Below are 23,228 nucleotides of genomic sequence, written 5' to 3' on the forward strand. Positions count from 1 at the left end.
CCTAACCCTAACCCTAGTTTTCCCACATGTATGATAGTCATGCATAAAAATAAATCTGCGCTCCCTGTCTAACGTTATATCTAACATTACATATTTTACATTACAGTAAGGCTGATTTTGCATGATAGTCATGCATTTTTAGATATCTATTTCCCCCCTTTAAATGGCATATGATGTCCGAAATGTTACTAAAGTTCAGCCGCGAAGTTGTTGCACTGTTGTCCTATCGAGTTTTACGTAAATAAAGGTTTGAAAAATGTTACAGTATTCCCACATGTACCGTAACATGTACAATACTGTACTGTATCACAACTCAATGCAAACACTACAGAGGATCCATTACACACAACAATACTCACTGAAAACAATGTTCAGGGTGTGATGTTTTTTTATTTATTTATGGAACTATACCACACACACACACACCACAATCATTTGCAACAAGTGTCTTAAATTTTGAGTCGTTATGTTTAATGAATGAAGCCAGGTGTGTTCATTGTGTTAAAATGTTGCTGACTGTGGCAAGCATTTTGCATCACATGAGCTTTAATTTGAGAATTTGACATTTTGAGTTTTTTGCAACTTGTGTTTTAGCAAGACAAAATGTGTTTAGATTTATGAGAAAAGGAGGATTGTGTTTTGTGAATTGTGTCTTCATGTGAAATGTGTTTATGGTTTTGGCAAATGGGAGCTAGTTTTATTAAATGTGTTTAGAGAACTGGTCATTTGGTTTAGAGAATTGGCTTTTGTGTTTTAGCAATTGGGAAAAACTGTAATGACAATAAAGACCATTCATTCATTCATAATACTGTTTTATACTTAATAAAATAAAATAAAAAAATAGATGTCTTTAAAAGGCCAAACTGATTGCATCACTTATTAAGCCACTATCACTATAACAATACAGAATAAAATATGAATGAATGAATGGACTTTATTGTCATTGCTACAGTACAGGTACCAAACAACGAAATTTAGGAGGGGTGGCTCCCCCTGGTGTTAGGAAAGGAAAAGAAAAAAAAACTTTTAGAAAAAGAAAAAATCACAAGAAGGTAAGGAGCTGGTTTACATAAATAAAGGCTATGTACACAATCCACTGTACTATACTGCACAGATAGTCAACTAGGGTTGTCATATTGCACAATAGTATTTTTTCACGTTATTTAAAGTGTCACAGTTTGCAGGCTTGAAATGTACATGTTTGTGCCTCAGCACTACACCTGATTTTTTCAGTCCAGCAGCTGCCATACAATCCGTCCAGACTGTCCAGGGCCCAGAACTTATATACATGTCTTTAAAAGAACAAACTGATTACTTATTAAGCCACTATCACTTATATTCTCCTTCTTGGCACCACACTATGCATCTAGTCTATTTCATTTCATTGTATATATTCTGCTAATATTTTCTAGACATGTCAATATGATTACTGCAAATAGTGAAAATACCACCGCTCATCCCTTATCAGACTTTGCTGAGGTGCTGGAACTGTCAATAGGTGCTGGAGTATCAATAGAGTGCAAAATAACAGTCACTCAAACACTGTGCAAAAAAACTGTTTATTGTGAGCTTTCTGTCATATATGATAGGAATATGATTACTGCAAAAATGCACCAAATCATTTTGTTTTGAACGTGTTCTTCACCGTTTTGAACACAGTATGTTAACAATGAAAAAATGTCAACTTTGTCGCTTTTACCACCACGCGCAGTATCAACCAATGAAAATGCGTGGGGCGAGGACAACATGCAAGACACGCCCCTATATTTGCATACATTACTGATAATCGGGGAAAGAATGAAAGCATGAATGTGGAAAAGAAAGAATGAATGTGGAAAACAATGTGGAAAAGAAAGAATGAATGTGGAAAAGAAAGAATGAATGTGGAAAAAGAAAGAATGAATGTGGAAAAGAATAAATACATATAGAAATGTATTGCGTTATACTGTGTGTATTCATTGATTTATTTGTTCATACATTCATTTATGTGTCTATATATTTATTGTTAATTTTGGCAGACTTGGTCCTCCATACAGTTTAGCTTCCCATTTTACATTTAGCCTACATTTTGGGCATTTGATCCAAAGCGACAAATACATTTGACTAAGTAAGTGAATCATCTACCCACCATCCATAGCAGGAAAAAGTAATCTAGGCTACTTTTCTCTCTAATCTTTCATGAATAATTTGTTTCTTTTATGACACTGGGGAAACGGTACAGGGGGATAGTAATGTCTCAGGAGGGGCGGTGTAGCCTGAAGAGATGGGATGACGCTTCCCCGCCCTTGTCCCTACCTCTGTCCACTTGTCATCTCCGATGCTCTGCAGGAGCACACACAGCGGGTCAGACTTGGAGCCAATATCTTTGTCCAGGAGGCTCTTACACGAGATGGAGAGTTCTACCTTTGACACGCACTGAACTGCCATCTGAAAAACAGGGGGGTTAAGACATTTTAATTTTATTTTATTTTTTTACTTTAGACGTTTTTTCTTCTTCTTCATGTATATTACACAATATGTGGAATGAGTGTCTCTCGAAATTAATGAGCCAAATCCTTGATTTCCCAATAGCTTGACTGGCCAACATCCCAACTGTAAAACGCATAAAAATGGCTCATAAAAAGTTATGTCATAGAGTTGTTACCGTTGACACCACTGGGTCACAAAAGCATGTTTCTAGCCTATCACATTGCACATTATATAATCTGAAATAGATAAATGTTGATCACATTCTATCAACTCCGTAGCCTATGTTGTTTTTAAACTAAGTCTAAAATACCAAGACCCAACCCTGCTGGAGGCCAAAAGGCTTAGGGAAACAACCGGATCAGTCTGCTGTGAATCAAACAGCGGATTACTGCAGCCTACCATTTTACCAAGATATATCATTCGTAAAAGCCATTGGAAAAAACTATAATCGAAATAATTTACCTTATGTCACACGCTACCGCAATACCGAGTGCTCTATTCAGATGTCGACTGAGCTCAGAAAGTCACTGAAAAGTACTGCAGCCAAATGGCTTGTCGACTACACTGTGGACTCAGATAGGTGTGGCAGCAAACGGTCAAGCAAGCATCACAGATCACCCATTGGATGAACAGTCAGCAGAAAAGCGTTCCTATTGGACAAGAATGAACGTCAATCACGCTCTGGCAGCAATGCAGGAAGTTCTTCACCAAGCTCTCTGGCAAAAGAACGGTTGATCATCCTGATGCAACTTCCTAAACTACTGGTTATTTCAAATGTATCGACTGCAGGAGCACATGCCACAGGCACATCAGAAGTGAAAATAACTATCTGACCAGACAAGCCAGTTCAGGATCTCTCGTACAACCTAGACCTAGGACAAATCTTCTCAAATCTACTGTAATTTACAGAGGAACTGTTTACCTAAGCATGTTATTAAAACAAATTCTAGAGGCACTTTTAAGAAAACAATAAAAGAGCACTTAATATAAATAACTCTACGAACGAACAGTAGATGATTGATCTTGTTTGCTGATTGTTGTATTTCTTTTTTAAATTATGGATATTTGTAAGCAATGTGATGTATGTATGTATATAATGTTGATAATTGTTCAAATGTGATTTTTGTGTCGGTCCCCAGGAAGACTAGCTGATGTCATGGCAGGATCCGAATAAAAAAACAAAACAAAAACACTGGGGAAGACACAGCTGCAATATTCCCATCGTAGGAAACATTAGAACCAATCATTGATCTCATACAAAGTACAAGTCTTATACATTTGCTCGATTGCATTTCTCAGCAAGATTATTCCAATTCTACTGTCATAACAATTCAGAATAAAAGGTGCCCACTCACTACATACCTCAAATAAGAGGGTTTAAAGACCCACATCGTGACCATTTGGCTCGACGTACCAAAACTCAATGAACGTTCTGTATCAAACCACGCGATTGATTTGATGATAATCATCCATGTACAATCTTAAAATAGAGTTTACATCAAGCAAATTGAACATTTATATTATGTGTCATTGGGCAGCTGAATCTGCCTTAATATAGGCCACCTTCATATTAGGCTATGGTGTATTAACAGCCAAACATTTGGACTATGACAACTCGTAACTCATGTATCCGCAAAAAGCTGCGGTGTAAAAACAGCAGGCATACTACACTGGTTGTATGTGTTGTTTCTACCTGGCAGTAGAAATAAAGTCAAAATGCGTTTTTATGTATGTCCCAATTCTGAGGCTAGGTTTTTATTGAACGCATTTTGAGAGTAATTCTCTGCTGGTGTCGCCTTTTCCTGACACAGTGTTCGCTGCTACTGCCGGTTAGTCCATATCCACAGCAGTAGGCGCAATACATCTGCCTGTGCTGTAGCAAAATAGCATCGTTAACATTCACACTTATGCCATTCCCACATAATGGCAGTATGGTTATCCACTCCTGTCCATAAGAAACTGACATTTCACTACTTTCCCATAAACAGCAACCCCGTGGCACATTACGTTGAACGTACTTGTCCTCTCTTTGAGCTTGCTTCACATATCTCCTACCAAGGCCTATTTGTGAAAAGCACAAGTGAGGCAATATAACAAAAATACACTCCGTGCTTACATCTCATTGCAACTTCAGAAGGCCTGGGAAAGATAATCATTCACTTTGTGACATTATAAATCTATTGATTTTGCGATTGAAACCATCACTCACTGCACAAGGCTGTGCTCATCCTGTTAGATTCAGGAAAACTTTGTCAACTGTTATCATGGGTTTTGTTATCAACAGACTTGTACAGTACAAATACAGTTCTATGCTTTATATTACAGCACAGCTGACTGGTTGATTATGTCCACTGTAGCAGTCTTAATGTATTCACAGGGAAAATGAGTGAAAAAATGACTTATATGAAGCAGACTGAGCACCAGCATACAAGGATACTTGACACTGTGATGGAAATGTAGATATTCCTTTATTGGTGAGCCGATGAAATAAAGAGGTCTGAATTTAATCAAAATGTTTAGTGTTTAATTCTGTGCGCAGTCTCAGTTCAAATACAGAGTACATAGTAGGTCTGATGAAGTGTGCACGAGGCAGAGACAGAGGTGACCTTTTGTACTGAGAGACAAACACACACGTGAAACAGGACAACGGCGGAAACGGAGAAAGTGCCACCTGTGTTCTTCACAGCTAAAAGTGTGAGATCTATAATCGCAGATGAGACTGTGGTTTTGCCTAACCTTAACCCATTTATAACACCTTCAACAAGCATAACAATTTTGCCATCACAACACAGAAGAGCATGACTCTCTCCCCACTCATCATAGCTTATTCCATAAGGACAATTACAGTACTTACCGTTAGGCAACATCCAAACTGTACAGCCTTGGAAAGCAGGAGGCAGACTAGATAAAGCACATTCCTCAATGTTTCTAGTCAGGTAATTCATAAGCAATGTAAATATTCATATTCAAGAAGTTGACTAAAACTCAAGAGTAGCAGCATATTGCGGAGGGCAGCGTCAGGCTGAAGCAATAGAAAGTATGCAGGTATGAATAGTGTTTGGTTGGTCAATCTCAAGGGGCTGTGCAGTGGTTCATCAGTTATCTCCATGCAACATGTCCATATCAAGCTTTCACTCAACAGGTGTTTTGTCACAATGTTTTCAAAGAACAACATCTATCCCTTCACCTCCATGCTGTTCAATAGAACATCAGTCCATTGAACTGGGGACTCACTCCATGTGAGTGATGCATTTATCCCCAACATCACAGAACACAGTAGCCAACATTTTCTTCCAACATGATATTAATGATGTATTGGATTAGCTACGAGTAGATTACTCACTCCCTTATTAACTAAAACCAAAACAATACTAAAGCCAATACAATACTTTACCAGGCTGACACCACCAATCCAAAATTAGACAAATTCAAGTGAATCAACTCTCCCAAACAGTCCATTGAACAACATAATAGAAACAGCAGATGCCAGGCATGGAGAAGACGTTTAACCCCCAAATGCACCTTCTCTTCAGCCTAGGGGTTAGCTTCTTATTCCTTACAGACTCACCCCACTACTCACAGTAGCTGTAGTCAAGTGCGTATGTGACAATAAAAATACATTTCAATCCTTCCTGCATACATAGTCAGACAACTGCATGTGAGGTTGTGGCTGTAATTATCTGTATGCTCTAGAAAGTTTCTTGGTAAATCAATTCCCTCCCTTACAATCAAGTCCAGCTCACACACTCAAATGCTCAAACGTATCTTTAGCACAACACCTCTATCCAAAAAGGACTGTTGTCAGGTCAACCCAATCATTGTCCTGACAATTGTTGATCAAAATGGGCATAAAGGTGGGCCTGTGTGTCAGAGCATCTGATTGTGAGGGCCCAACTTGACTGACTTTTCAGGCCAGCACCCCAGAAATAGCAGTCACAATATTGAAACCAATGTTCCCTCCACCCCAGTGTACCCTACAACATTTGGACACAGAAAGGCTACTCTTCAAGAACACAGCAGGATTGAGCTGTGCATTCATCTTATACCTGGAACATTGTAGAGCCTTTTATTGATCACAGGAAAATCAGCAAGCATAGGAGAAACATACAATGCCTCATAGAACCATTACATCAGGAATGTAATTTTATTGTCAAAGGTGTCGGCTGGACAGCATGTACACACTTGTGAAATATTAAGCTTCCAAATGAATGAAACGTAACAATTGATCTCATTAGACAACACTACAAAACTAAAACATTTCAAATAGTAGCTACATCTTAGCAAAACGGCTCATAGTCAAAGAAAAACATTGCAGTGGGAGTAATTATGTACAACATGTTATATCTCTGTAGTTCTTAAAATAAATGAAGCTATGAAGTTCAATGTTCACAATGTTCACACAACATAGCAACAACATTGACATTTGCATTTATTGACAGTGGAAAAAGAGCTTGCAGCAAAGAAGCTAATGCTGAAACCTCAGAACAAAGCTTGTTCTCTGTACTAACACCATGCATGGCAGCATGTGGAGAGTACCACCCTTCAGGAAAGCATTACACAGCACAGGTAGAGGAAAGAGATTGTTAAATCTACAGCAGAAACATAACAGGTCGCAGGGCATCAAGGTGATACAGCATGCTTCAAAGAGAAAGCTATGATATGTAAGCACTACAAATAACACTCTCCATCCACGTTTCATTTAGAGAAAAAGCATATTTAAAGTTCAGCTCTAGACATGATAGCTACGTTGTCAACATGGCAACAGTTGAAAACCACACATCCCACTATAGTAATCATATCATACCATCAAATTGATGCAGCAATTTGTCATTTGATTTCTATGCTACTAACAACTTGATTACTTTGGTAGAAGAACAAAAAAATATCGGCTTAAATGTGAGACATTTCATCTTTCATGCTAGTTCTTAACTTTGCATTTACAAAACTCAGACATTGTGATTCCATTATTTCCAAAAAACAGTGGGAGGCAGTCTCATCCTAGAGTGATCTTGACTTTCCTAGCACCAATAGGCCTATCATTCAGATCCATGACGGCCGACGAGGCCTCCTCATGAGACTCAAAGGCCACCATGGCCTCTCCAGTGGGTAGTCCTTTCTCACTGAACTGCAGACACACCGAGCCAGGCAGCACCTGGTACCCATAAAAGAAGTCTAGGATCTCATCTACTGTTACTGTGAAAGGCATGTTCTGAATCTTTACTATAGTCGGCCCCCGTGGGTTCCCCGGGCCTCCTGCCGGCTGCCCTCTGAGGGAATCAGAACCTGGGCCAAAGGCAGGCTGAGGGCCCCCTCCGGATCGGCCCTGACCGCCGCCTCTGTTGTGGCCGCCTCCACTCTTTCTAGAGCCGTTATCAAAAGGAGGCATGTCCCTCATGCCCTCGGGACTGAAGCCAGGGGGGCCGTTGTTGCTGCCTGGTCGAAAGCCTGAGGGTTCTAGAACTGGGCCGGGCAGGTGGCCAGCGACCATTGGTGGGGGGATGCTTAGGGTGACGTCCCCTAGGCCTGCTGCCAGTGGGGGTAAAGGAGGAGGGCCTGCTAATCCATTACCTGGGGCTGTGAATGGAGTTACGAAAGGACCACTGTTTAGATTGCCTACCGTGTTCCTGAGGAAATTAAACTCTTCTCCTGTCATGCCAGCAAAGGGGTGAGCCTGGGCTTGGGCCTGTGCTTGAGCATGGCCGTGGCCCTGAGACTGATTGTTCCCTTGTGTTTTCTGGCCTCTCTTTACCTGTGGAGGAGGGTTTCTCTCAATTTCCTTCATCTGCTCAAATGTGACCACATGTACAAAGGCATCTCTGCCATTTAGTTTCTGCCTGTGTAATCTCTCTGCATTCATAGCATCCTCCTCTGACCTGAATTGAACCACAGCCTGACCTAGACCATTACCATTACCGTCTGCAAGAACTTTGAGGCTTTCCTCAAACACGGCAATGCCCTCTAGAAATAGACGGACATCTTTCTTAGACACATTGTATGGGATATTAGAGATGTGGGCACAGTTCTTAGGGTACTTGACACCTTCAGAGTTGTGTTTCTGGTCACCTCCCTGCATCCGTTTACGAATTGCATCTATCTTTTCAAACATGCCTTTCTTGCTAATGGGGTGGACTTGTATGAATCGGCTTCCCATGTACTGCATGTGAGAGCCCAAGGCGATCTTGTAGTCCATTTCATTTTTGAACTCGACAAAGCCCTCCCCTGTGGCTCGGCCGGTGGGTCCGTAAGCAATGTAAATGCTGTCTTCCACAATCTCCAGGTTCTTGAAGAACTCAAAGATCTGTTTGTTTTCCGCTTCGTACGGCAGGCCTTTCAGGTAGACGCAAAATTCTTTGTTGTGAGGAGAGCGGGACCTGGCGCGGTCTCTGGTCGATGGAGACGCTGCACTCATGTTGCTGCCACGGCGCTGCTGCTGTTCTTGGGAATCGTTGCTGGGTTTGGAGTGGGTTTGACCCCCACTCCCGCTGTTGCTGACACTGATCCACTGTCTCTCTGTGGCCGGAGAGATCTCCACAAACCTCTGGCCGATCATCCCACTGTGTCTCTTCAGCGCCTCGAAGGTGTCCTGAGGGGAGTACAACTTGACCAGAGCCCTGCCGCAGCTCCGACCCATGTTGTCTCGGAGCAGACGGATTGAGTCGACCCCCAGCCCACGGAAAAACTCTCTAATGTCCATCTCGGTGGCAGCAAACGGCAGGCTTTGAAGGTGGACGAATAACTCGTCTGCACTCCCCATTGCTGACTTCATATGGGCTTGGAGGTTTAAGGAGGCCAGATGGTTCATGTGGCCCAGGAACATGTGATTTGGGGTTCCCAGAGGCAGGCCCGAGGCCAGCCCACCAGGGGGAGGGACACCAGGATTAAAGGGTGGTATGCCAGACATGTGAGAGAGGTGGTGAGACATGGGGGGAACAGGGGGACCCTGGGTTAGAGGGGACCCAGTGGGAACAGGAGGCATAGAGGACACTGGTGGTGGGACAGGCATGGGTGGGATGGAAGGCATGGGCGGCATGGAGGGCATGGTGGGCAGGGGGGGGATGGGAGGGGGTCCCGAGTTCATGGAGGACATGGCTGTGGCCATCGAAGACCCCATGAGGAGGCTTTGGCTGCCGAAGTTGTTGCTGAAACTCGGCGGCATGCTCCCCATACTAGTCGGGGCAAATGTGGAGACATTTTTGTGGCTTACAGTTTCGTGTGCAGAGGCGGCTGTGGTGACTGTGGAGGGCGTGGTGTTGCTGAAGCCCTGCAGGGTGGTGGGTAAACCTCCCCTCCCACTCCCCCCCGTGCTGACTGGGGGACCGGGCCTGCTGCCGTTCCCTGCAGCTCCTTCTGCGCTACCCGTCTCAAAACGCCTGCGACTCAGATCGATCATGTTTTGCATCTCGGTCTTGCTGCTCAGCAGAAGAGACACTTTAGCCTTTGATCGCACCCCCTGTGCGCATCATGCCAAGCCTCGCGTCTTCATCTGTGGCGAAAACAATAAAAGCCTCACCATGTTCACCCCCTACAATATGCACCCCACCATCTGGGATGGTCAATCCAGAGAAGAAATGGCGTATGTCCATGGTCCCCGCCACAATGGGGAGACCCTGCAAGCGGATGACCACAGCCATGCTGCTGAGTCTCTGAGGCAACAACACACACCTGCAGGTGAGAAAAGGCAACCACTGTCAGGATAGAGAGAGAGAGAGAGAGAGAGAGAGAGAGAGAGAGAGAGAGAGAGAGAGAGAGAGAGAGAGAGAGAGAGAGAGAGTGAAGACAAAACAGAGCAAACCATGATGAAGACAGCAATTGTTTGGATTGTATTTATCGGAGGCCAATTCTTCAGTAGAGCAAATCAAGATAGCCTAAAACTCCCCAATCATCTCCACTCTTGCACAGACATTAAACACATCATAGTAGCTTATATTGCCTCTAGTCACATGTGGCAATAAGATAAGCCATTAGTTGGAATGTCAGTAGATATCTAAACCAAAAACAAAGCACATTAAACAGGCCAGTCATAGGGCTGTCCCAAATGTAGCCTAATCTTATGCCATCCAAAGCATCCAAAATTCATAACAATTAAGCAACAACAATGTCATTTCAAACCACCAATTTGTATGAAAGTTAACTTCTTTAAGGTATAATATCATTGTCACTAAGCAGTGCTTCAAAATATTCAGGACAGCCCTAGCAAAGCTAGTGAGACTTAAGCAAACAAGAAGACAAATGGCTGTTACTGCAGAAATAACAGGCTTGGAGAGATTATGTAGGCTTAATCTGCAACTCTTGACAGTAAATAAACAATAAGTGTTGCACATTTCATCAAGATAATTAAAGGCCTAGAGGTTTATTCCAGATATTTTCAGAGCACCATGCATTTGAATGGCTTGAATAAAACTATCATCCAAATTCTAAAAGTGTTATTAAACTGACACACCTTTAGGACTAGACATGTTTGAGGTCATTAAATTCTTAAATTTTAACAAAATAAAAAACAGGCCATCACGATTGAAGTGGCAAAAAGATCTGCTCATGTACAAAGCATGGTGGCCGTATTCTAGGAGAAGGCCTCAGTGGCAGGATTGGGTGTGGAGAAGCGGTGCCTTGTAGAATTGAATATGACAATTGAATATTGTCATAACTAATGTAATGACCTGCAGTGATTTAAATTATTTGGCTTTAATGTGTTTAAAATGTCATCCATATTCATTTGACTCATTGCACACATTATTAATAGAGCTTGTTGTTCTGTGATGTCACTGCCCACTGATGCATGCAGATACAGGCAGATAAATGTGGGGGGACACTGGTGTATAAAATATTATGAAAATTAAGTCCAAATTAATTGCATTTGGCAGACTATCGCTTGCCAAATTCCGGCCTTGACTGTGTTATTGTGATTTAAAAGACGGGGTCAACTGAGTGCATTGACAGTCTGCAAGTTTGTGGAGTGGACTGGATAAGCTGGTTGACTAGGGTGGGACCATGCCCCAGCCTACCTGGAATGTGGACTGTTGTCCTGTTATGCAAATTAATGTTTGACACAAATCCAAATATTGTGACTTATGTTAGTAAACTAGACACAACTTACTTTAGATATTTATTTGTAAAAATAAATAAATAAATAAAAATTGTCTGGACATTACAATATAGACCTGAGGTCTCAATGGAAATAGGAAAGCCCATTTTCAAAACGTAAACTTTTTTTTAATACATTTCACCTGCATTCTAATTAACCAGACATTTGCTACTGTATAGATGAGACGCATTGGAAAATTGCAACAAGCTTACTTTAATATAAAAATCTGTAACTTGAAATTTGTGATAGCAGCTGGTGAAAGTCGGCAACCGACCAAATGTTCAGACTTTTATTTGGAAAAATGTAACGTTGTTGAAAATCAATGAAACACTTGGTAGTCAAGCCAAAATATTGCAATGCAATGATTTCGGTGAGTAATCCCCACTACTACCTAGTTAACTATAACATTACTTTACATAGCTAGCAGGTTCACAAAACAAGATTAGCTTGCAAGCCAACTTACATTTTCTTGGAAAACATCCTCATACTAGAACTAGAACAACTAGACAGTTTGCTAACACAGCTTGTTTTGTGAGTAAAGCAGCGTTATAGTTAACTAGAGCCCCTTTTCCACTATCGTGCCGGGCTGGCCTGCTTCTTTGGCGCTTTTCCATTTGTCGGGCCGGGTCGGGTCGGCTCGGCTCGCTTCTTTGGCTACCCTTCGATACCAGGGTCTAAATTTAGACCCGGAACCTTTTTGCCAGGCTGCGTGTGACGTGACGCTGCACACCGTTGATTGGTCAATGGAAATCGTCATCCCATGTTCATAGATTTCTTCGCTAACCGCCATCTTGAAATACCACATTCGCTCTTGGAAAATGTCACTACAGTTTCTGTAATAGCTTATTAATAAAGATTCGAAAAATTATGCTGACCATCGTATTATCTTAGTTTAATGTCATTTCAATGCATCATAGAACTTTTATTTACAACAAGCATAACACAAAAATCGCTATTATGCACCGTCTTTGCCCGTGAATAACACCGGCTGTGAATGTGGTAGAAACACAATACTCCAGTGTTTCCTCTACATGCATTTATTGGTGGCGGGCCGCCACGAATGAATTTCCTCCGCCACGAATTGATTCAGTCCACAGTTCTCAAAAAAATAAATTAAAAATCTGAACATTTTAGCTGATTAAAATATATCTGATCCTAGATCAGCGCTATAATGGATGTTGACTAAAAGTGCACCTAAATCCACGCCCATCTCTCTCTAACCGCTGATCCAAAATCAGATTAATGACATTCAGTTGACGACGTGACACAAGGGCTCCTGATTGGTCTAAATGTGAACTGTGGTATTATTGTTATTGTGTACAGGCCACCGTAGTGACATCAGGGGGGTATTCCATCAACATCGCTAAAGGGAAAATCCAGGTTTAGTCTGATAAATCTCGCGAGAGTTCTTAAAAATATCCAGGCATATTCTGATAGGTCTCGCGAGAGTTATCAAAAATAAGCCAGGATTTTCCTTTAGCGACGTTGATGGAATACCCCCCAGGTCAGGTGGGCAGGTTACGACGAGACAACAAGAGACCGGTATTGTAGAGCTTACAGAGCGAGTTAAAATAAAGACACTTACATTGAAATACAGAAGGACTCACGTGTATGTTTAATAGAATAACACGACATGGTGTCAGAAGTCCTGTAAGTGAGTGTTAAGAGTTAGATCGGCCGACAAGTGTCATTTGAGCTCGTGACGGTGAGAAGGGAGAAGAAAAGATGGATGCTAATGCTAACGCGGGAGCAGCTGCAGTCCAGAGAACGGCGCCAGTTTCAAGTGCTACGTTAGCAGACATTAGCAAGTCAAAAAACGATTCTTATGTGCCGTCACTTTAGCAACGACACAGTATTGTCAAGGGGAAAAGAAGGGGAGACGATTTTTTTATTGACAACGGAATTACATGCTGGAAAAACATGCAGCTAAAATTCAGGGAACATTTGGACAATAAGAGACACACGGGAGAAGTACGGGAAAACAGGGCTCATGTGGGTCTCATCAAAGGTAAGAGTTTGTTTTCTTTAACTCAGCTGATACTCAGCTGTTTACCGAATGCTCCATCTGACTGTGATTTTACTTCTGTAATGTGGTGGGTTGACATAATTCACGCACGGAACTATAGGTTGAGACTATTGTTCCGTCCGTAGTACCCAAGTTGTTTAGACTGTTCTATTTACTGCTTGAGTGTGTTGTTGACAATCGTTCATGTCCTTCATTAAACGGTTAGCTTTGTCATTTGATACGCCGCCTACGACTACCATCTCTCTGCACTACAGTAAACAGTTAATCAGTAACGTTAGCCGCTTTTGTGCTCATGTAGGCCTACTTCGTATTATATTATAGCTGATGATCTTTGTGTGTGTGTGTATGTGACTGTCAGTCACAAGTTTATATTCTGTATATTCATATTTCATTTTTTTTGGCCATCCTCTACTTTTGGCTGTGATTAGAAAAAAAATTAAAAATAAATAAATAGATCGTTGTTTTGAGCGCGCGTGCGCGTTTCATGCGCGTGCACGCGAAAAAAATCGCGGTCGCTGCGCGCGCGGTCACGGCAATCCGCCACCATTGTAACAATTCCTGGAGGAAACACTGTACTCCTTTGCTAACTTCACCATCGGTCTACGGTCATTTTGAGCCCTTAACCACCGCGCTGACACCCCGAGAAGTTATGCTTTTAACCGTAAACTCAATGAACCGGGAGTTCACCCGGCCGCTACTGCTCGCAGCACCGCTTGCTGCTGGTTGAAAGTCCCGTTGACAGCGGGGGCAGAGAAACGTTTTAACAGGGAATTCGCTCCGCGCTGTCGACGGTGATAGGAGTGTAGGATCGATGCCATTCAAATGGTTTTGGATTCCCTGTCCTCTCCCCTATCCGGACACGTTTGAATTGTTATCCTAACCCACGGTAATCCAAAGTTATTAACCCGCAAAGCACCGCTTGCTGCTGGATGAAACTCCTGTTGACAGCGGGGGCAGAGAATATTTCTACCCGGGAATTCGCTCCGCGCTGTCGACGGTGATAGGAGTGTAGGATCGATACCATTCAAATGGTTTTGGATTCCCTGTCCTCTCCCCTATCCGGACACGTTTGAATTGTTATCCTAACCCACGGTAATCCAAAGTTATTAACCCGCAAAGCACCGCTTGCTGCTGGATGAAACTCTTGTTGACAGCGGGGGCAGAGAATATTTCTACCTGGGAATTCGCTCCGCGCTGTCGACGGTGATAGGAGTGTAGGATCGATACCATTCAAATGGTTTTGGATTCCCTGTCCTCTCCCCTATCCGGACACGTTTTGATGTCACAATGATACTACACAATGATACTACAGTTCATAAAGCAGACAAGTGAAGGCAGTGGTTTTAAGGGTTCAAAAAACATGACTTTATTATGTGTACATAGCTTCCTCTCTCTCTTTCTCTTTCTCTCCAAAAAAATCACGGTTAGTAATATACCACATGCCGAGGGAAAGGCATACGATAGCTTCAAGTTCCTCCATGTCGCTGTTGTTGTGGCTGTGTTGTGTCTCGTGAAAATATACGTCACCACCATGGCGCGCTGTTATGACGCGTAACTCCGCCTACTATCGCCTACTCCTCCTACTAGTTCCTGGTCTGTTGTGTATAGTGGAAAACCAGAACTGTTCAAAAGCGGGCCGAAGCGACCCGACCCGAAGCGACCCGACCCGAAGCGAGCCGCTGATGGAAAAGCGCCATAGGTAGCAGTGGGGATTACTCACACACGGAGTCCATTGCATTGCAATGCTTTGGCTTGACTAGCGAGTGTGTCATTGATTTTCAACAACGTTGACATTTATTTACATTTTACAGAATAAAAGTCTGAACATTTGGATTTGTTGCCGACTTGTTCCCCCTTTCACCAGCTGCTGTGTTTTGTGCAGAATTCACATCATTCCCATTTGATATTGTTTTCTGCATGAAAACCGCAGAATCTTGCCTCAATGGAAAATCTCGTAGCATGATTTAATCTACAGTCCATTGTAGTACTAAAGGATATGTGCTCATGTCTGTTGTTCCAACCAACATCCTCTAATATAATATAACCCCCTGAAATGGACTGGCAGTGTCAGACATTAGCTGCTGTGTTTCTGCATGCGTGCACGGTGTGAAGAGGCAGCCACCAGAGTGTAATTGTTTACAATTACTCAGTTCAGTTGAATAGAAGGCATGTCTACTATGGCATACACATTAACCCAGGGTAGGTCCAGACAGAAATGTAATTTATGAAAATCGTTTACGGTCTTCAAATCATACAAATGGTCTTTATTCTACAACCAGCAATGGTACAGAGATCAATAAAACACCAGTGATACCCAACCCTCGGCAGGTCAGGTCATGGAGTGAAGACATCATTGTGGATAAAGTGGTGTTATGGCCCAGAAACACATTGATAAATATAGGCTACTGAGCTCTCTTTCAAACTCCACCCACCCAACTAAGCCATTCTTAGCTCTACTCTGCTCAAGAGGTTTCCACAATAGGGCAACATTCTAGTCTAAATGCCAAAAGGGAATCAATGGTAAAACATAGTTAAAACATGAATGAGCTAGGCTAAATACTGATATACCATTCAAACAAGGAGATGTGAGGTTGAAGTAGGATTCTGAGTTAGCCTATGTTCAGGAAACATGAACACACTTACCTGTAATAATAAGTGCTGCTTCCTTACACAGTTGTACAGGATATCCAAGCCAATCCTGACGGCAAGCAATTTAAATCAATTCTAGACTGTAACAAAAGAATAGGAAATGGAAGCAAAAACATGAGCAAACAAGCAGGCAACTTCAGGCATCCTCCATGTGCAACTTCTACCAAACACTCTGATTCAGCCCCAGCACATTTTCAAGCTTTGGTTTAGCATCAGAAAGTGGTCAAAGAAATTCAGTAGGCTACTTCAAGAGTAGGAGCACAGTGTCATTGAAATGGCTGCTTCGCCAAAAAAGCCAGATCACGGAATAGAATTCACAAACATCATGCATTTCATAGATTATCATGTTGACACAAAGCATACAAATTATCACAGCAATCCATAACAACAAAATGAACATGCATACTATACCACTATTGAAAAACCTTTTGCAGTGAAATAGACAGCCCAAGCCCCATTCATTTTAACATTAAGATTCCCCAAATGTCCGGCCTATGTTCTCATTGGTAAGCTATAGCCTTCTGTGGGTTAAATGATGAGACTTGGGTGACAAAAAAAGTATTATTGATAGGGACATATGATGATTGTGAAACCTGAGGCAGAACTATTCCATTTATTGAACCTGTACACATACTGAAGACAACACCATGTGAAACACCATCAGGGGACGGTGTCCAGCGAGGGCCTACTTATGTCTGAAGAAATGACCTGACTGGGCTGGGTCAACTGTCTCACACTGACAACACAGATGAAAACCATGAAAACCAGACCAAACCTACTAGGCCTCTCTCTCCTTCATAGGCAGTTACCCTCCAAGACCAGAACCACACTAACTTACTTATCCAAGCTCCAGCACTTTGTACAACCTCTTGATCAGGTGTCAATCTTTCCACAAAACATCAAACACCTAATCACCTTTCTAGCTTACTGAAGTTTTATCAACATCAAATGAACGCTATTGCACAGTGGCAATCCGCTAGACTAGATCAAGCAGCATAATCAGTCATACTTTGCACAAAGTCAGGATCTTCAACATTAGAGCTGGGATTATTCACAACATCACAGCACACACGTTCAGCACTCAAACCTTTAGACAATTCTTGCCCTCCTCACCATTATCTCAAGCGAAACTAATTGAACAGGCCTCAGTAATTATGCCAAATGCTTTCATAAGCGTAGATCCTCTCAACAACTCGGCTCTAGTGTTAAGACATTTCAACTGAAATGCCTTAATCCAAATGCCCATTGCACAAAAATATATATTTGCCCACTTACCACACGAGTACTAGTCCAATAAAACCATTTCATATATGTTATGCATGTGATCAAGTTCAAATCCATCTTTTCAGTGCAACTGAAATAGCCAATTGACCACAAGTAGGCTAACAACTAGCTGGATTATCCAACTCTACTACTGACCCAGATTTTGACAGCCTTCTCAGCTCACCCATCACAGTTGAACTTTGATCAGGTTTTACTCCAGATACTTGAATAAATCCCAATATTTACGTTTCCAATCTACAGTAACCATGCCTGGCCATGTATGACGTTGCTCTGCATCTTCTTGATGTCCCGATTGTTTAAAAACAAACATTTTGCAACTGCTGCTACGTCTTAGATGAAAAAAAACATTGAATTGCCTTATTTATAGATCTCTCCAAGGCCTCCGATACGGTCGACCATTACCTACTCATTCAGAGGTTGACTGCAATAGGCCTGGATCAGGCTTCATGTCGATTTCTTTTTTTACAAATTATTTAACAGACAGAATGCAGTCTTAACTGATGGTGTTAAACCTGGTTCTCTGGACACAAAGATCGATTCTTGGTCCAGTTATTTGCACTATTCATATCATCAATATTGGATTATCTGTAAATAATTGTATCCTGCATCTACACTTAACAAACACTTTATTAGGACCTGGTCGGTTTCACGGTTTAACCGTGAACCAGGTTTTTCCAAAACAGCAACAAGGTTTTTGTCAAAACCATCAAATTGCTATGTTGTAGTGGACGCTGCTGAGACGCTTGTTTGTATGGTGGGAACTGGGCATGGACCATTTAAGGCTGAGTCGCAGTTGTGACGTATGGCAGTTTCATGCAGGATTTAATCGACGGATGTGTTGACATTGATGTTGACATTGAAATTGGCGGCTCAGTCAAAGCCCTACAACAATGTGATTTTGAATCCCACGGTTTAACCAAAAGTCGCATCGTTTTATATGGGGGATGGTTTCCCGGTATCAAAAAACAAAAAACACCCATGCCTATTAGAAACACCTGTACACCTTTGCATTCATTCAGGTGGTGTAATGGTGTAGGGAATGTTTTCTTGGCACACTTGACACAGAGGGCATGTTAATACCAATCAATCATTGCTTGAATGCTAGGGATGCTCCGATTTATCGGCCACCGATTTAAATCGGCCGATTTCACTCCAAATGACTCGATCGGTGATCGGCAAAAATGGCCGATCGCAAAAACCGATTTTTTTATTACATTTTTTTCCCCTGGGGAAGACAGATAACTGAACAGAAAACATAGGAGGACGTAACAGTATGTAAACCATTAAGGCCACGTTTATGATGTCTTTTATACAGCCATATCGACTGACTTGGGCTTCAGGCCCTAACTGGGTGATAGGCCAGACTTTTACTATGCCATAAAAATGGGTCTGCGTTTGCTTGGTGCCTAATGGATCAAAACTTTTGTCTAAAAAGCAAAAAATATGTAGGCTATCCAGTCAGTAGGCCTACAGTTATGTATTTAAAAAAAAATCGGTATCGGTATCGGTTGATCTTGAGGAAAAAAAATCGGTGATCGGTATCGGCCCCAAAAATCCAGATCGGAGCATCCCTATTGAATGCCACAGCCTATTTGAGTATTGTTGCTGACCGTGTGCATCACTTCATGGCCACAATGTACCCATCTTCTAATGGCTACTTCCAGCATGATAATGCACCATGTCAAAAGTCTTTTCAAACATGACGTTGAGTTCAGTGTTCTTCAGCAGCCTTCTCCGTCACCAGATCTGAATCCAATAGAATGCGATCATGTCATCATGGACCAGAATCTCAAAGGAATGTTTCCAGCATCTTGTGCAATCAATGCCACGAAAAACTGAGGCGGTTTTGAAACTTTGGTTCTACCCAGTATTAGTATAATGTTCCTAATAAAGTGCGCATGTGCTATATATTCAGAAAACATACGGATGAACTTGTTAAAAAGCTAAGATTTAAAATGGGCTTCTTCTATAGGAATACATCTTGCCTTTCCCTGCACAGCAGAAAGCCAATATGAATTAGCCTGTGGATTTCACACCGCAAAGGAACCGTTCCAGTTTGCGTTCTGGAACCTCGGTGCTGTCTGGCGAACCAGCCCGTGTTCATACCAGTGTAACCAGAACCATCCGCGTCATCAACGCTGGGTGACGAAGAGACGGGATAAACAAAAATGTCACAACAAGATGGCAGCTACTTCACTGGAAATGAAGAAATTAGGATTTGTTTAATCACTAATGATTCGATTTAGATTAGATTACATTTTGTCTCCTTCCTTCTTGCTGGTCTTTGCAGCCAAGAATATGACACACCCACTGAAGACGTCATAGTTCTACATTTTGGTTCCCGCTTGAGAACCACTATTTTCTGGTTTCCGCTGCGAACCAACTTTTCAGGCTCCGAACCTATTTATTTTCAGTCTGAACACGCTGGCCGGTTCCAGACTTGGTTCGCGAAACGGAACGGTTCCTTGGCGGTATGAAAGCCCTATGTGTGGTTGTAAACTGTGACATGCAGAGCTCCATTGTAAAAGAGATTTTGGTCTCATTGGGACTCCCTGCTAAAATAAAGGTTACAAAAAAAGAGGGGGGAAAAATAGAAGATGATGAGATGATGTCACTCACTGTGACTCACATTTTGGCATTGTTGTTGTGACGACCTGAAGATGCTCCAACACATACCCACTGCAAAATGGTTGTTCTCAAACTAACTACATTTCAAAGAAGATATAGATCAACGTAACTAGGCTAATGGTCAGAAATGGTTACTGTAGAGTGGAAACGTAAATATTGGGGAATTATTCAAGTATCTGGAGTAAAAACCTGATCAAACTCTGGGTGGGAGAGGAGGGCGTCCAGATCTGTGTCAGTAGTAGACTAACAACCACACAGCACATCATCCCAAAAGGATTCTCCAACTATGAAGGCAGACTGGTATGCACTAATCCATGTTAAATAGTTTAATTCTTTTTTCAGGTGAGCAACCCACAGCATAGGGCCAGCAGTATGCCTTTTTTACATCTTATATTTGGCCACCATTCCGAATTTCTGCACATTTTCCAAACAGCACACAGACAGGGACTTGGTGAAATAGCAGTGAAATTGCGTTGGCACAAAACGCTGGCAACAATCGGAAAATCACATCAAGGACGGATCTGGGATTGCATAGAAAACGCCACGGTAAACTCAGAGTAGCAACACAGCAGTTGACATGTCTTCTGGTAAAGGAGGCAATTTTTACTCTACATTATTTCACGGGACGCATGCACCACAGACTTGAACGAGGCAGTCAAATATGTAGATTTGTAATTTACAAACAACAAAATGGCGCAGGTCCCACAATGAAAACCCCTTTCCTGCAAGATTAGCAAGAGCATTAGACAGCCAAACAAAAAACAACGGACAACTGTTGGAACTAAAGCTAACTAACCACAACTCCAATTCAAGAAGAACACCAAATGTCCAACTACACAGTGTCACAGGTACATCTGTATGCAATACCTTTCTATGCCTCATATCTTACTGATAGAGCTTGCAAGCAACACAGCTCGCCAGGGCAGGCCTACCAAAAACAGAGTAGCTAACTACACCCAGCTAGCCTAGCTAGGAGGTTATCTGCATTAGTTTCTATATCGAATGCATAGAAACCATTATTATCTTTTAGTTTTGCCATTTTGTGTATTGTTGTGCTTTTATATGTTCCTTACCGAAATAATCTGTTAATAAACAGATCTTATTTAATCAAATAAGGCGTTCTCGTGCGTCCTCTCCACCCCGTTCTTCTGTTTCCTCTGCACGAAATGTAAAATGTCGGTCTGATGAAACCTGGCGCAGACCGCGGAGACACGAGCACCCTCTACCGGCGGGAGCGGAACTCCAGAGAACGGTCCAGCTGCAGCCGCAGCACTACGCAGTACTAGTGTAGGAAGCTGAACTACCATTATACAAAAACCACCACAAGCTTGATTCAAATCTGTCATTTAAGCCTCATGTCAAGAGAGTTACAAAGATTCAATCTCTCAAATTTCAGATACACCAGAAACGGTATGTCTAATTGTTCATTGTAAAATGTTCATAAATGCAATGATTATATCTCACATAATCGCTTTGAGTTGCATTTCATGTACGAAAGGCACTATATAAATAAAGCTTTACTTACTTACTTACGTACTTACTTACTATAACATACTGGGCCGGTTTCAGAGACAAGGCCTAGTCCTGGACTAAATCACACTTTCAATGTAAAATCTCCATTGAAGATGTTTTTTAGTCTAGGATTAGGCTTAAGCCTTGTCTGTGAAACCGGCCCACTGTATAACAAGCTGGGGGCAAGCTAGTTCATCCACGCTAAAGCCCATTGAATCACTATAGAAACAGTCAATAAAAACATTGGACAGGAAGCCTATTAGACACCATCACTGCAGTATTCTAAGGAAACACAACCTCTTGAGTTGGAAAAATATCATTACATTTGCTAATCTCTGTTTAGTCTTTAGAATTATACACAACCTTGCACCTCCTCCACTCTGTGCCTTCATTACACCACTGCCACAGTCACCTGGTAGCAGGGGCGCTGCTAGAGATTCTGGGCCCCCCCACCTAAACCACCCATCAACCTAAACCCAGTTTAAGTTGATGAACTATTGATGCACTGCAAGAAATCCAATGATGGACATCTTTTGTAAATGTAATTTAAAATTACAGTTAATACAGGAATCAACAATTCAGCAAAGAAATCTCAACATTCTTTAACTTATTAAATTAAGACTTGAACAACACAAGGACAAAAGTATAATTAAATGAAGATTGGAACCCAATTATAAAAGTATAAATCACACAAAAAGTAAAAAATATATAATTTTAATGGGGTGGTATTGTGTCTAAATAAATGTAGATCTTGTAAAGATCAGTTGGCCATAATACTGTCAGGATTAGATCAATGAAGAATTACAGCAGAGATATTTACTGACTCAGCATTGCTTGTTTCACACAAAGACAAACGTGTCTTATACAAGAGGGAGCAACACAGACATGGTGCCAGCGAAATTGAATGTGAAATGGGAAGATTTTTATTTTTACACTGCGGCAGTACTGTGGAATAGTATACCTGGAGAGCAAAAAACTATATCTAGCCTAATGCACAACGATTCAAGATAGGAGTAAAGAAATCAAATCAAATCAAAGCTAAACGCTGGGCCTTCTTAGTAGCAAAATCTTTAATAAGATCCTTGAAATCTAGTGATGAAGCCAACTTGCTGTGCTGCTGTCATTGTCCTTTGTTACTTCTTGCTCTTCTTCTTCTGCCTCTTTACCTCTTAATTTTTTTAATTTTAATTAATTTTGCCATTTAGCAGACACTTTTAATCCAAACAATTACGAATTACAGGGACATTCCCCCTGGAGTAACTGAAGGCTAAGTGCATTACTCAAGGGCACACTAGTAGTGGTGAGGTTTCAGGCGGGATTTGAACTCGCAACCTTCCGATCACAAGTCCAACTCTGTTAGTGAGGTTATGGTAAAGGACTGTATACGGTGAATAGTTCAATGGGAGTATGCTCCATTCGCCCCCGGGGCGTCGATCAGGACACACATGACAGGAGATTGACTTTTGGTTCAGATTTCTTTAGTGGGTCAAACAGGGTACAGTTCAGGCATGGGTAGGATGCTTGCAAACACTACACGGGGTGTATGTGTGGTTCTGCAATAAACAGAAAGAGGTATTA

General features: G+C 41.9%; 2 protein-coding genes across 2 annotated transcripts in view; both read right to left on the bottom strand.

Annotated features, from left to right (window-relative positions):
* Window positions 1-3,024, bottom strand: part of cpne1 (copine I) — a 58,076-nt gene extending 55,052 nt beyond the window's left edge. Inside the window, exons 1-2 of the mRNA XM_080534019.1 lie at window positions 2,932-3,024; window positions 2,296-2,427 (exon numbers count right to left, since the gene is read on the bottom strand). Coding sequence (XP_080390145.1) covers window positions 2,296-2,427 — 132 coding nt within the window. The 5' untranslated portion in view covers window positions 2,932-3,024. The remainder of the gene's footprint in view (window positions 1-2,295; window positions 2,428-2,931) is intronic.
* A 3,038-nt stretch (window positions 3,025-6,062) lies between these two features.
* On the bottom strand, window positions 6,063-21,285 carry rbm12 (RNA binding motif protein 12). Its single transcript, XM_080534018.1, is given in 4 exon segments — window positions 6,063-9,905; window positions 9,907-10,131; window positions 16,221-16,306; window positions 21,212-21,285. Coding segments are annotated over 2 exon segments (2,637 nt in total). The 5' UTR covers window positions 10,101-10,131; window positions 16,221-16,306; window positions 21,212-21,285; the 3' UTR covers window positions 6,063-7,462.
* Between the last annotated feature and the right edge of the window lie 1,943 nt (window positions 21,286-23,228).

The sequence above is a fragment of the Nansenia antarctica genome (genome assembly GCF_963989245.1).
Source record: "Nansenia antarctica genome assembly, chromosome: 6".
Lineage (NCBI taxonomy): Eukaryota > Metazoa > Chordata > Actinopteri > Argentiniformes > Microstomatidae > Nansenia > Nansenia antarctica.